This window comes from Pan paniscus, chromosome 13, assembly GCF_029289425.2.
Source record: "Pan paniscus chromosome 13, NHGRI_mPanPan1-v2.0_pri, whole genome shotgun sequence".
NCBI lineage: Eukaryota > Metazoa > Chordata > Mammalia > Primates > Hominidae > Pan > Pan paniscus.
Window position 1 is genome coordinate 68692742 of NC_073262.2, and position 16315 is coordinate 68709056.

The 16315-nt window shown below is 34.6% G+C and overlaps 1 protein-coding gene across 6 annotated transcripts in view; it reads right to left on the bottom strand.

Annotated features, from left to right (window-relative positions):
- Positions 1–16315, bottom strand: part of SCN1A (sodium voltage-gated channel alpha subunit 1) — a 139737-nt gene that overhangs the window by 48447 nt on the left and 74975 nt on the right. Inside the window, exons 7-17 of one of the 6 annotated variants that reach the window (XM_063595432.1) lie at positions 16114–16205; positions 14983–15252; positions 11498–11561; positions 10239–10380; positions 9380–9586; positions 7649–7930; positions 6370–6666; positions 4899–5031; positions 3835–4073; positions 2046–2219; positions 390–746 (exon numbers count right to left, since the gene is read on the bottom strand). In XM_063595432.1, coding sequence (XP_063451502.1) covers positions 390–746; positions 2046–2219; positions 3835–4073; positions 4899–5031; positions 6370–6666; positions 7649–7930; positions 9380–9586; positions 10239–10380; positions 11498–11561; positions 14983–15252; positions 16114–16205 — 2257 coding nt within the window. Of the gene's footprint in view, positions 1–389; positions 747–2045; positions 2220–3834; positions 4074–4898; positions 5032–6285; positions 6667–7648; positions 7934–9379; positions 9587–10238; positions 10381–11497; positions 11562–14982; positions 15253–16113; positions 16206–16315 lie in introns of all 6 variants that reach the window. The other 5 variants (XM_063595430.1, XM_063595428.1, XM_063595431.1 and 2 more) reach the window with 5 other exon arrangements.

A 16315-nucleotide genomic window follows, 5' to 3' on the forward strand; every position in this document is an offset into this window, starting at 1 on the left:
ACTTTTTTTAGACTTCTCTCTTCCTTGGCTCTGAATTTATAAAATGGTCCCAGCACATCCTTTTAGGCTCATCTCAATATGATACTCTATTGTAATTCACATAAAAAAATGTGATAAAGTGACAAAATAGAATTTGGTATAAAAAATGCAGGGGCACTGCTATATTGCTGTGTTGTTAAAGTGATAATATATCCAAGGTAATGGACTTTTAAACCAATAATCATAGTTTGTTTTTCTTTTTGACAAAACAGTCACCATTACATTATACTCTTTTTTTTATTATACTTTAAGTTTTAGGGTACATGTGCACAATGTGCAGGTTAGTTACATATGTATACATGTGCCATGCTGGTGTATTTCCAAAATACATATCTTAAGTGGGTACATACCACTAGGTTTCCAATCACCATGACCATCATGAAGACAGTAAGGCACATGGCTTGACCAGCAACCTCCATACAGTCCCACATGGTCTCTATCCACTCCCCACACAGCACGCGGAACACAATCAGGAAGGAGTGGAAGAAGTCATTCATGTGCCAGCGTGGGAGTTGACAATCACTGGCGATCTTGCAGACACAATCTTTGTAGCTTTTACCAAAGAGCTGCATGCCGACCACGGCAAAAATGAAGACGATGATGGCCAAGACGAGGGTTAAATTTCCCAGAGCCCCCACGGAATTGCCGATGATCTTTATTAGCATATTTAACGTTGGCCAAGATTTTGCCAACTTGAAAACTCGCAGCTGGAAAATGAAAGATTAATATATATTTGTATGATTCTTAAAAGCATTATATATATTGAGCTTTACCTAGAAATGGTAATTAGAATTCAATATCTTACAATATCTGATCTGCCCTAACCATCTCAGGCTCATGGCTAATTTTTGGACTCCCTAGGAAAAGCTGGATTTTCCATATTTTAACCATGTAGATCATTTTCTCTGACGGTGAATTATTTTTCTTTCCTTTTCTTTTTTTTTTCTTTTGTCACCCAGGCGGGAGTGCAGAGGAGTGATCTTGGCTCACTACAACCTCTGCCTCCCAGGTTAAAGTGATCCTCCTGCCCCAGCCTCCCAAGTAGCTGGGACTACAGGCACGTGCCACCACACCTGGTTAAATATATATATAGTAGAGACGGAGTTTCACCATGTTGGCCAGGCTGGTCTCGAACTCCTGACCTCAAGTGATCCAACTGCCTCAGTCTCCCAAAGTGCTAGGATTACAGGCATGAGCCACCAAGCCAGGCCTCTTATAGTGAATTTTTAATGAGTACTTGGAATCCAACTGTTCTTAATTTGTTTTATAAAGGTGGTTCTAAGGCCGGACATTATAATATTAACATCTGAATCTGAAATATCTCTGCTGAAAGATATTAATTTGCCAGTAGTGTGCAAAGTAACATCATACTGAGCCCTGATATAAGTAGAGAAAAGTGTTCATTATTCATTAATGCTCCTTAGGGGTATTCATGTAGTTACATCCACCTGCATTGAAAAACTTGGAATATTTCCTATAATTCTACAATTATTTTCCTGACTTGTAAGGATATATGTGTGAATTAATGGGCATGCTTCGTAATCCTACAGACTTTCTCTCCTTTGACTTTCGCAAGATGCATATTTTCCAGAGACAATTAGAAAAAGTTTCTGCATGCACATCTTACATCTGATTTTCATCCACTGCTACAAAGGGCTATATATATTTTCAAGTTACTATTAAAAGGTGATGCATTTTCATTAAAAATATTTTCTTAGGTCTAGAAATATTAACTGTAGTAATCTCTAGAAGCAATACTTAGTGAAAATAGCAACTGAGTAATACGTTAACCTTTACGTAACTATGTTCTTTGAAATAAAGGTTTTCGTAAATAATTGAGAATTTTTTTCCATGTAGGAAAAGTTTTTGACAATGCAAATGTTACAGAAAAACTTACAATGCTAATGGTTGTGTGGCAAAAAAAACTATGACATTGCTATGCAAGAACCCTGATTGTTAGAAAGGTTTTTGAATTTGGTGCTTTTTTTTTTTTTTTTTTTTTTTACCAATCGAAATGAACGGAGAACAGATAATCCTTCCACATTGGCGAGTCCAAGTTCTACCAGGCTAAGCGTCACAATAAAACCGTCAAAGATATTCCAGCCTTCTTGGAAATAATAGTAAGGATCCATGGCAATAATTTTCAGAAACATTTCTGCTGTAAAGATCCCAGTGAAAACCTAAGATCAAAACAAAATTAATCTAATTCCACCAGATAATAACATACATGACATAAGATTTGCTCTTAGAACATAATGCTTATGCTATTTTCCCACAATGATTCTATTACTAACTTAAATTTGTATGGCAATTTGTAGTTGATGAAAGACTTTCATATACATTATTTAATTTTATCCTTGTGGAAATGCGAAGTAGATAATATACAATTATTACTTTACAGATAAGGAAACTAAGGTCTTCAGATGGGTGGAATGACTTGCTTGATATCATACAGCAAGAAAATGGCAAAACTAGGATTTGAGTACAAGTCATCTTTTTTTTTTTTGAGACGAAGTGTCAGTGTGTCGCCCAGGCTGGAGTGCAGTGGTGCCATCTTGGCTCACTGCAAGCTCCTGGGTTCACGCCATTCTCCTGCCTCAGCCTCCCGAGCAGCTGGGACTACAGGCGCCCGCCACCATGCCCGCCTAATTTTTTGTATTTTTAGTAGAGACGGGGTTTCACCGTGTTAGGCAGGATGGTCTCGATCTCCTGACCTCGTGATCCGTCCGCCTCGGCCTCCCAAAGTGCTGGGATTACAGGCGTGAGCCACTGCGCCCAGCCCAAGTCATCTATTTTTAACAGTGCTCTTTCCATTATACCAAACTACCTTTTTGTCCAGACTTTATATAACACAAGTACTGACAACATTTTGCCCATGAGCACTTTTATTTATCTATAAGCTTATTCCTATTTCCCTCAAATCAGAGTTATACATTCTTATCTATTATACTAGGTGCATTACTATTGTCATTCTTTGTTATGCACATGAAAAAAATAAATTTACTTCTGTAGTATAAATAGTAGAACTTCAAAAATATAACTAATAAAATGCAGGTTGTTATGCATGATGCTTTTGTTTTCTACCATCAAAAATCCTAAACTTCAAACCAAATATTACAGGAAATGCATAAATTACTTTAGCTAGCTCTTTCCTTCAGCAAATAAAAGCTAGTATTCCTAAGTTGAATTGACTGGCAAACACTTTAATAATTTATGTTTTTGAAGCACAAAAAGGAAAAATTAAGTGGCAATCTTCACCAAAAATGACCTTCGTAATCATATAACACACAAAATGTACTGGAGGTTTTCAATAGTTCATGGTTTTGATATAGAATAGATGGATAAACAATACATGTACTACTTAGATCCTGGAAGAAGAAAAGCTGGAGACATTTTTGAGTTGTTAAATTATTTTTTGCAGTGATGATGACTAAGAAGGATAAAAGAGATCCACAATTTTATTTTAGTCTTCTACAGTAAGGGAAATTGTAATAATATCTCAAAAAGTATGTTCTTAATCTATGAGCTACTTCTGGATCCTGAAAAATTATAAATATTGCTGTTGACTTTTCAAGTAGTGCTGTAGGCCTATGCCTTTCTCAGTTTTTGTGAGCACATTAAGGGTCATTATTTTTGGCAAAAAAGTAGAGTATAGCCAGCTAAATATAATTGTGATTTTGCAGGGGCCAGGAAGCATGAAGGATGGTTGAAAGACTGCTATACGCAATTCAATGTAAACAGTTTTTCAAGCAGAAAATTTGAAGACTAAACACATTTACCTTCCAATATGCTTACCAAGTTTCCTACTGTAAGCACATTATTGAAATGGTCCGTCATTGGATAGTGCTCCATGGCCATGAAAAGAGTATTTAAGACAATACAGATGGTGATGGCCAGGTCAACAAATGGGTCCATCACGACCAGGTTGACAACATGTTTCACTTTTAACCAATATGGAGAACAGTCCCAGATTAAGAATATGTTGGAAAATTTATACCAACAGGGTGGGCATTTCTGCCTGGATTCTTCAAGTTCTAGATTAAGAAAAAAAAAAAAGAAGAACCACCGAAAGGTATACTTTATACACACACATTTATTTCATATCCACTAAACTTATTTTCAGTAATCAGCACATTTTTGTTACAGAGACAACCTTTTTTGTACTTGTTAAAAAATTACAGTTTACTCTAAACCTCCCAAGGATATTTCATCAGACACACACATAGAGCCCAGGTAACAATGGGTAGTTTTTTGTCTTATGCACTGACATTGTGGCTCAGCACTTGGCCTCAAGTTAAATGAGTGGTCTTTCATGTGACGTCTCAATGGGAACATGGTTTAGGGTGGTGTAGATATTGTATGTGCAACCCTATGTGAATGACTCTACATTGTCAACCTCAGACTATGAGAGCTAGAATAGGGATTGATGTGACCCAAGAATCATCTTTTTAGCTTGTTTTTATTTTGTGAAAATGACCTGCTCTTCCTCTACAATCTTGAGAGTACTTAGGATGAGGCTGAAAAGGGCTGTACTGCTGAAGTCTTAAGCTAATGGAACAAAAAGAGGGTCACTATGACTAATGAGATTAGAAACCCCTAACAGAAATGCTTTGTTCTGCATTTTCAAAGAGTTGCTACACAGTTAGGAAAACATTCTTAGTCCAATATCACTCATTTTAAAATAAATTGTTAAGGCTTCTAGAATATCTGAGTAGATATAAGAAATAACAGCTCTTGAATTAGACTTACTGTCTTTTCATTAGAATGCACTATTCCCAACTCACAAATATATTTGTTTGAAATGAGACAATATAAGTTTGGTGAAAATAATTGAAACGAAAATAGAATTTGTTACCAACCTTCTACTGTATTTGTTAGAATGCTGGCTATACTCATTGCTCGTTGCCTTTGGGAAGGATCTTCTAGAAAGTCCATGGAAACGTGGAAAGAACTTGACCTTCTCTTTCTCATTTCAGTTTCAGTAGTTGTTCCCTGTAAAAAAAAAAAATGCTAATGCATTAAACAATTAATTTGAGCAATATGACAAGCAAACAACCAAATGGTGACACAGTGAATTTCATGAAACACATGCATCATGCACTTTCATATTCAATTGGTGATGGCAGATATTTCTGACTTATTGTATCATTAGCCTGGAATGTTCAAACTGTTAACCATTTAGTCATACAGCAAAAACCAAGATTTTAACTTCCTGATTTCATAATTTTATAAAATACAAAATAATTTTAATATAGTTGATAAAACTCTTAAGAGATATATTTAACAGTTATTACCCTTATTTCTGAACTAATAGTAAAAGCCTAGTAACTTAAAAGTCCTACAAGTGATCAAGGCACTTGATTTTTGAGAAGGTAGCTATTTAATTTTAAGGAAGTATAAATGATTGCAACACACTTAGCTGCCATCTTATTTTCTGGACACAAGATGTAGATGGTCATTGACAACACAAACTCTATGTTAAAAAGAACACACACATGCTGCATGGACAACAGTTTCATCCAGGGTACCAAAGCAATAAGTCATCTAATTCTGACTTAGTCATGCCTCCTCATGCTGATATATTTCCAAGTGAGTAAACAGTCTAAGAAGAGGCAGCATCTGTTTAGAAATTCCTCATCTGAGTATACATCCACAAACACATAACATACCTTTGTACACAGACAATTATTTTATCTGTCTGTATTAATAATGTATTTGTGTCTCTTCATTTAGATTAATTTTGAGAAGACCTATATCAGCATTTTTTAGTAAGAAAAATATGAGTACTAGGAGTATTAAGGTAACAATGAAGCTATCTACTTAAGCACAGTGTTTTTGAAAATCTAAACTAAAGCAGAGATCTTGAAGAATCCATTGGAAAGATTTATTATACACCCTTGACACTTAAACATAGAATCATTCATTTACTTTTATACCAGAGCCTTAGAGAATGTCCTGCTATCTAAATTCAGTGTGGGTATATAGCAAATCCTCCAACTGGAGGCAGTAATTATTGTGTCTAATCAATCCTTAGCACTTTTAATAAGTAAATGCATTCAGGTTTGTGCAGGAGACTGCTAAGGTTTTAAGTTTTAGTTGGTTAGTCTATTAAAGATATTACAAGATGCAGGTGCATTCACAGCGTGACCAACCAGGAATCATTCTCAAGGTTGCCGTTCTGTAGAAACACTGGCTGGTGCAGCAATAGTGAGCCAGCCATGCCTGAACTATTTAAAACTTCCTTACATTGTCATCAGTAGCTGGCTTATCTATTATCACCTCTGGCAGAAGCTGTCCAACAGGCGATGTAGGAACTGAAGGTCCACCAACCAAGGAAACCACACCATTGCAATCCACAGTGCTGTGCATCTTCCCATTCGCTGGAAACACTGCCAGCATCCGGGATGACCTACTGGTCTGACTCAGGTTGCTGTTGCGTCTCTCTCCATGTCGTCGGGGCACAAACAAGGAATCTCTACGGCTCTCGTTATCCTCAAAGGTGCTGTGCTCATCATCTGCGAAGTCGTTCTCAGATCCCACATCCTTTGCTCGCCCTCTAAAGCTGAAAAGGCTTGTTCTGCTATTTCGCCTTGGTGAAAATAGGGAGCCACGGATGCTCAACAAAGACTAGAAGTTTGAAAGAGCAAACAAATAAAGTCATATTAATATGGACCTTTGAATGTGATTTCATTTTGCAAGATTATGTAGAAGGAGATTTCAGCATTCATAACAGAATATGGTTCATTCCTTTTGATTATCATTCTCATTTTATGTGCATTCACATTAAATTAAATTACCTTGATAAAAGAAGGTTTCTAGCCCTTGGGATTAAAGAATGAGGAGATAGATTGCAACCTTAACATATTGAAACACACACACACACACACCCTGAACAACCATTTCTCAAGTTCAAAGGGAAACATCCTTAGAATATGGCAATGGACGTGGTAAACATTCAGTGAACACTGGCACCACGACCTTAACAAGGCCACCTTGGTTTTTATGGATCTTGTCTTTCAAAAACTTTCAAAACTCCTCACAATTTACTTTAGTCCACCTTTCTAAAATCACTTTAATAATTATTTCTTTTTCACCTATAAGGCATTGTATTGTTGGAACTTGAATTTCATACTTCTGAAATTCAGAGTCATGTGCCTTTTGATCAAGTGTACCATGACTAATATTTTCAGAAGCATGCATGGTGACTTATAAAGAAGTTAGGGGGAAAAACAACATAAAATCATAAAATAACCTAAGGACATTCCTGATCGACTATCCGGAGTTCCACATTTTTTTTTTCTTAAAAGTGCTGAGGATCAAAAAGATTAAATGTCATTAGTTATAGACAAATATCAGCAGACAGTATCAGAATGACAGTCCAGTTCTCCTGACTGTCAACTTGGTGTTATCTTAACTACACCAAGCTGTAGACTTACATATCTGTGGAGTAAAGTTTTTGCATAACTATGTGAAGAAGGGATGGGTTTAAATATAACACAACAGTGGTCGATTCAGTTGATAAAAATTCCTGAGTCCATTTTCTAATTCTCCCCCTCTCTCCCATGTTTTAATTTTCAACCATGCATCAGTAAACTCAGCAGTGCCATACCTGGTGTGGGGAAGAGTACCTCTTTTCATATGTCAATCGGTTCCCTTCAATGGAGAAGCGAAAACCTTTCCTCCTGATGCTGTCCTCAGATTCAGATTTTTGGAATTCATCCTCATCTTTCTCTTCCCCACCAGACTGCTCTTTCTGTTTTCTTTTCTTCCTCCGATTTCTTCTTTCCTTAGCACTCTTGGAACTCAACTTAGAGGCTTCAGATGAGCTGTCTGAGAGCCTGCCTGCTGCACTGGGCTCTCTGGAATGTTCTGAGGCAGTTGCCGTTGCTGCCTGCTATATTGAAGAGAAATGATTTTAACATAGCACCTGAAGAGACTGTATCTTTCTTTGAAAGGACTGAAGTATTTGCATGGCTTTTAAAAAATATATTGAACTGACTGAAGATCATCTCACAGAGAAGATTCTCTGCAAGTATAAGAGGAGTTTTTTTTTTCTTTCTACCTAATGAAGGCTTTTGGAGATAATTTGGTTTGCTCCATGGTAACATTTATTATGTCTCTGTTAATGCCCCACAGACCACGTATTCAAAAATATCCATCATGTATCAACAAGAAAATAAATTCATTACTTTTTGGGATTTGATTTACTTTAAAAATTGGTATTTAATTAGTGTTGTTTTCTTTTCTCCGAAAAAGAAACTGGAGTATGGAAGAAAAGCTGATGAGTTTAAGGCAGGGGAATGGGATAAGGACCTGAGGTCCTTTCTCTAGTTATTGAAATTGGATTGTCCAATACCCTCAAAATATTATTAATCCTATTTATGGCCAGTTATAAAATCCCTTTCTCACCCATCCACAATATCCAGAAGAATGGGGAAGGGAGAATCAATAGTTTCTGCTGAGCAAGATAAGCCATCCAGTTCTCCAAAAACTGTCCCCACCATCTTCAAATCAGTACTGGTTCTTAAGGGGCACATGGGCATGGAATAAAACAATGCTTTTTGATTATAGCTTGTACTGGTACTAAGTTGACACTTTTTTATTATTATCATGATTCCCAGGGTAACCTTGATAAATTAATTACTCTTGCATATAAATTAATATTTCTGAAATAACTTTCTTCTTTAGTAAAGACAATAAGTTTGTATGCTAAACAGAAAGATGAGAGAGATAGGAGAGGCATTTTATGATTTATCACACTGTGAGGACTAACACTTCACTATAAAAACAAGTAATCCTTTTTAGATGGTCAATCTGTGTAAGATTGGTAACATTCATATATCTATTGGATGCTGCTATATCAGAGATCATTATATTATTTGATCACTTCCTTATAAAGGTAATAAAGCAACCACGTTAAAAGCCAACATATTTTTAGTTAAAGAAAAAAGGAGACTATGTTTAAGAACTAGAGGAGCAACTCTTCATATGATAACCAATAATTTCTTGTTCTAAGAAAAGATGATTTCCTCCTAATGCCAGTCTACTCACTGAATAAAAGTCTCTCACTTGAAAATACCCCAAAATAACATTTTCCCTTTACTTTGAGAATCTTAAGATGATTAAAATAGCATGAGAGAGTTCTATTGTGGTTATTATTATACACATCTCAAAATAAATAAAATAATTAAACTAAATAAAAGTAAGTGGATCATCAAAATATAGAAATCATTATTAATTCCTCATACCACCACCTGCTCTTAGGTACTCACTTTCTCTTCAATATTATGTAACAATCAGAACGATAAAAGGTCAGTGCCATGAGACAGGGCAGCTTTACCTGAGCTGCCTCCTGTTGCTTTTTAAGCTGTTCGATCATCTGCTGAAATTCGGCCTCTTTCTGTTCTGCTTCTTCCAAGGTGGCCTGATTCTGTTCCTCATAGGCCATGGCCACCACAGCCAGGATCAAATTTATTAGGTAGAATGAGCCCAAGAAAATGACCAACACAAAAAATATCATGTACGTTTTCCCAGCAGCACGTAATGTCTGCAAACAAAAATATCAGAATTATTTCTCAATATTATTTCACTAAGTGGTGGCTTCAACTTTCAATTTACTCGTGTGTCTAGCAAAACTCAGATATAAATAGTAATTATGTTGGTCATAGCACCCTGTACTTTTTTTTTTTATTGTTTCTTTAACTTCAGCTTCTTCCTTCTCTCCTAGCTTATGCATTCACACTATGATTTCTATGGCAGAATTTTTGTATTCACCAAGAATGAAACAGTCAATAAAATGCCATGGAGTCCTCCATTAAAGACCTGAGCCTTTAGGAAAGTCAAGGAACAGACCAAAGTTACCTTTCTATATCTGCTTCTTCATTTTCATTACTTCCCACCTGAGGGATAATATTTGAGGGGGTAGATAGGGCTGAAGGGAGAATGTGCCTTCTGTTTAGGACAATCTGTGTCTGAGAAGGGTAGGGAACAGGTTTTGAGCCAAGAAGAAATGGGAGAGAATTGCAATCTTTGGCATCACTCTGCTCAATATGTGTTATAATCAATAGGATAGAGGAACTCAAGTCTCGTTTCAAGTTCTGCTCTTTCTACTATATTATCATCCGGTTTTAATTTCATAACTCAATTGGTTTTCTTGTATACTTTTACTTAAATGGAGAGTGTGGTTCTTTAGTTCTCACCAGTTGATAAAGATTTTCCCAGAAGTCCTGAGTCATTAGTCGAAACAAGGACAAAAAAGCCCAACTGAAGGTATCAAAGCTTGTGTAGCCATAATTGGGATTTCTACCAGCTTTCACACACATATATCCCTCTGGACATTGGCTGCAAGTGGGGTAAAAGAAAGTATTACAAGTCGTTCTGCTGCCTTTTTACTCTGATACTATGCTATAATATTGCCTAGTCAGAAAGATTTGGTATTTCAAAATAAAAGTTTGACAAATAAGTAACTAATCTATTTCCCAACTTTTGACTGCATATAGTCTTATTAGCTACTTGGTGTCATCATTAAAATATGGTGCAGCGTTTCTAATAATATTTTACAAAATAATTTTTGTTGATAATTTGCATTTTCAACATCTCCATTTCATTTTTACTACTATGGAGTCTCCAGAGTTTATAGCTCAATATACTTATTTAAAAGAACAACATTGTTATTATTATATACTCCTAAAAAAGTAGGAACCGGATTACTCCTCTTTTTGTATGTTTGCTGTTATATACAGTAGGTGTTTAATAGATATTTTTCTCTTTTTTTATACTTTTATTTGAAGTTCAGGGGTACGTACATGTACAGGTTTGTTATATAGGTAAATGTGTGTCATGAGGGTTTGTTGTGTAGATTATTTCATCACTGAGGTATTAAGCCTAGTACCCACTAGTTATTTTTCCTGATCCTCTCCCTCTTCCCACCTTCCACACTCTGGTAGGCCCTAGTGTGTGTTGTTCCCTATATGTGTCCATGTGTTCTCATCATTTAGCTCCCACTTATAAGTGAGGACATGCGGTACTTAGTTTTCTGTTCCTGCAATAGTTTGCTAAGGATAATGGCCTCCAGTTCTATCCATATCCCTGCAAAGGACATGATCTAGTTATTTTTTATGGCTGCATAGTATCCCATGATGTATATGTACCACATTTTCTTTATCCAGCCTATCATTGATGGACATTTAGGTTGATTCCATGTCTTTGCTATTGTGAATAGTGCTGCAATGAACATACGTGTGCATGTGTCTAAAAGTATTACTTCTTGTTTTAGAAAACATAAATCTTACCTAATATTTACATAATCTCATACTTTATCAAAAACCTTACATATAGCAAATTAATGTCAATAAAATTAGTTGGCTGTTATCTTCAGTTTCTATAAAAAGAGAGAAAAGATACACATATGTATGTGTACATACAAATATACACAGATACACACAAATTATTGACTTACCCTGCATCAGAGCTATTTCCACATAGTAGTGCATCTAAAAAACCCTCCAGGAAATAATGATATCCTGTTTGAAAAAAGAAAGTCATATGATGAACATTTGCATTGTTAAAAACACTCAAATGAGAACAGGAAGGTCAGGTTCTACTTTTAAGTTTATTGAGTAATTTTAAATATATAATTCATTCAAAGGCACAAGTATTTGTCTCTTCTCCCTCCAAATTCTAGATATTCTATCTAGATACTTTACAGTGCAAAGTATTTCTTCATTATGAAGAAATGGCATTAGATTAGATACAGTGCAAAGATACTTTAGACACTTTACAGTGCAAAGTATTTCTTCATTATGAATGTAAAGTTAGTGATAATGACAGGTATTAACATAATCTTTCAAAAAGGTATTAGCATTTATTCACCATTCTCACGAAAAAAATTCATTCAGTAAAAATAGACAGGAATGACAGGAATTTCTTTGTTTTCGCAAAACAGCCACATATTTCAAAATAAAAGAATAGTATATTTTCTGGTCCTCTCACCTATATTTTTAACACCATACATTTTAATAATTAAGTATAACTTATATTCTCACATTTTCCAGAATATAGGCAACTTATAGTAAGATATGCATAAATCATATCAACAACTGAAATGAAAGCAATTTTAAAAAGTCTTAAATACTAAAGCTAAAATAATGACTATAGGTGAACACTACATTATCTCAAAGATTCCTGTTTCTTGCAAACTCCTTGGCTTCTTGCAACGTCCAGTTCTTCTATAACTTTTTCCTTGGTATTTTCAACTTTCTTTCTACTAAATATTGACATAATTAAGAACTCCCCTCACTGTGCTACCAGTAACCTGTATATACTTGAATTATTCTTAGGATGACACTACTATATTGTAATTATTTAATTACAAATATTCCTCCTAGAAAGTCCCAATCATTAATTATTTCTATATTAGTGTTTGTTTGAGACCAGGTAGCCTTTCTGTAAAGTTTATTGAATGAATAAGTAAATAAAAGACAAAAAGAGAAAAACATGGAATTAAACAATCAATGTTGGATTTTGTAAGAAGATATATTTTCTAGATGCTAAGTTTTCTGAGGAATTTATTCCATACATAGTTCTGTACAGGACACAGAAGCACATAAGGAAAAATATCATTTTTATTTCTAATATTCTGACTTCCTTGAACCTAGACAGGAAAGTTGACATAGTATTTCCTAACTTTCAATTAAAATTAAACAAAGAGAAAGGACTATAATAGTTTCTGGATGAATTTTTGATATCTCATATTTATAAATGAAGTTTTGCCCATTAAATTCAATGATCTAACCTTAATGATCAGCCTTAACCTGAGGAAAATATAATTTTTCAGTTATAATATTTATCTTTAATTTTAATAAATTTAATTTTCTATTATTTTCAGAAATGAACCATTTTATTTATATTTGCATTTGGTTTAAAATAAGAACCATAGATGTTTAGAGCTGAAAATGACTTCAGATATTATTTATTTTACTTCGAGTATTGGAAAAATGCAGTCCAATAAATTTTCCCTAGAGAGAATGAACCCTAAATAACCCTCATAGTCAGTATTAGATAAAACAAACAAACAACAGATTTCAGGGAGCTGGTGATTGAAGTGGACCTACTGGCATCGTATCAAGTGAATAAGGAACATTTGCGTATTGCTCAGACACTGTTCTTAATCTAAAGATTAACAACTAAAGATTTACAACTAAATCTAAAGATTTTCAACTGTTTGTAAATTATTTATTAGCATATCACTGAATGTCATGGAAGAGTTCATTCATATCAACCCAAGGTATTTTCCAGATTTATAACTATAAGGAGACACTGATTAGTACTTGCTTTTTAAACTATGCTATCATTACTTTAATAAATATCAAACAACTAGTAACTTTCTGTAATTAATCCTGTTTGTTCCACACAGTCATTGAAGTTTTTTCTTTTTTTCCAAAATGTTATTCATCACCTTAAAATAATAAAGATATACTATATTCAAGAACATCTAAAATCTAAGTTGTATAGGTTTAATGTTTTTCCTTAAAAAGGACCTTTCCTTTTCTTATTAATCATGTTCTAACTCTCCTTGCTTTTGAAATATCACTACTGGCAGATTCTAAAATTAAAGAGAGAGGAAACTTACACACTTTTTATTGTCACTTTCAAAAGAGAAAGGGTATTAGCACAATTATTATTATTTGTGAGACAGAGTCTTACTCTGTCAACCATGCTGGAGTTCAGTGGCGTGATCATGGCTTACTGTAGTCTTGACCTCCCAGGTTCAAGTGATCTTCCCATCTCAGCCTCCTTAGTAGCTGAGGCTATAGGTAAATGCCACCACACCCAACTCATTAAAAAAAGTGTATATATATATATATATTTATATATTTTTTTTTTGTAGAGAAGGGGTCTCACTATGTTGCCCACACTGGTCTCAAACTCCTGGCCTCAAGTGATCCTCCAGCCTCAGCCTCCCAAAGTGCTAGGATTATAGGTGTGAGCCACTGCACCCAACTAACATTTTCTATTACTGTCTCCTGAAGCTTTATTAACTGTAATTTTCTTCTTTTTGATGTAATACTACTTTTTAAATGTAAGAATAACATTTACTTTTAGGTATCACTTTATTTCCTTAAGGTAATAAAATAATCTATTAAACTATAACACTCTGAAGCCATGCATTACCTCCATTATTTTCCCCAGTGTACTATACAGTTTCTGATACATTAAAGACATTGTGTAATTAATGTATAATGAGTTACATTTGCATAGTATTGTAGAATTCGCAAAGGGCATTCACATATTTTATCTCCTTTCATTATATCAATCACCACAGGAAGAATGTATAGCAACCAAGGATCCTAGGAAAATTCTTTCTAGCTGAATTCTTCAGCCTTCCAAATGATGATAAAATAGAAAGTGGCATTTAGGAGTCAAAACTAGAGTAGTTATGAACAAAATTGTTAAATGTATGTGTAAGCCATTGATAAGGTGATTAACAAAATTCTTCTTTTAGTTCCAGAAATATAAATAATCTATTATTTAAAATCCAGGGGGTAGAAATACCAAATAAAATATAATTTTAAATATTGTTAAATAGTTTGATTAGGTAATTTTCTAAAAGATCACGTCTTGTTATGTAATCATTTAAAAATATTTTTCATTCCTAGATGGAAGGCACATTAGCAATGAAAAGACTAAATATACATGATAGTAATTCTTTTTTAGAGGGTGTTTTATTTATTTCATTAGTTTTAAATTTTAAATTTTAATTTTTGTGGGTACATGGTAGGTGTTTCTATATATGGGGTACATGAGATGTTTTGATACAGGCCTGCAATGTGTGCTAATCACATCATGTAAAATGGGATATCCAGCCCCTCAAGTATTTATCCTTTGTGTTACAAACAATCCAATTCTACTTTTTAAGGAAATGTACATAACAATAATTCTTACTTGAATCTTGAATATATGACTTCCAGTCAAACTCAAAGACAGTTTCATTTATAAGTGTACCATTATAATTCACAGTTATATTCTTTTCTATACTATGTTCCTCCAAGGAAGCATTGGTGGGAGGCCATTGTATACATTTATTCCTCAGGTTGCCCATGAACAGCTGCAGCCCAATTAGAGCAAATACGCTCAGACAGAACACAGTCAGGATCATTACATCTGAGAGCTTCTTCACAGACTGGATCAGGGCCCCCACAATGGTTTTCAGGCCTGAAAGAAAGAAGTCTATTACTATGAAGACTTAACACGTGTGAAATAATAAAAGCTTCACACAATTTTCTTGAAAACATAGATTTCATTCATAAATCCAAGAATGTTTGCAACGCTAGTGGAGAAGCAACACTTCATTGAAGGGGAAGAACTTATGAAGATAAACTCCAGAAATGTAATGATTTAAACAATGAAATGAAGATTCATATCCCATTATGTTGAGATAGAGTAATGGAAGGTTCATGTTCTTCATGGAGCCTATATTAAGGAAAGGGCCTTGTCTTTTTCCTTTTTGCTACTGAAACTTGTCTCATATTTTTATTAGGGTCAGAGGTCAGTTTTATAACAAAATACCTGAATAAATATTTTAAAATTCCTATTTATAAGTAGGAAAGATTTTGCTGTACAACCGAAAATGGTCTGCAGTATAATTGTGCCTTAAGATAATAAATCCTCCATGCAGACTCACACTATTCTTTATTGTCTTATTCCCTTCTCTTTTGTTAGCAAAAAACTTAGAAGATTTGCATTGTATACACATAGTCATTAATGACTCTAATGAATAAGAAATTACAGATTGGTACATTTAAAAGGGAGCAAATTCTCGATAAAACTAACATGGTGAAAAAAAAAACCCCATGATATTTGTAAGTGCAGGTCACCTTGACCTCAAATTACAGTATCTCACATAAGACATTGTTAAACTCCAAGGCTGATAAAGCTTATGTCTAAACAATAAGAATCATTTTCTTTGAAACACCTAGTCTTATGATTCCTGATTTTCTGTAAAACTGAATGTCAAGCAGAGAAGGATGCTGAATCACATGATGGGTCCGTCTCGTTATCTAACCTTGCTCTCACCTGGAATGACTGAAATAGTCTTCAATGCTCGGAGAACTCTGAATGTTCTCAATGCCGAGACATTGCCCAGGTCCACAAACTCTGTGACGTACCTGTAATAGGGAGTTCACACACAAACACAAAAACAGGACACAAAGAAAAAGCTGTAGGTACAAAGAGCCTATCCTTTACTCTAATCACTTCTTACCTGGAATTACAGAAA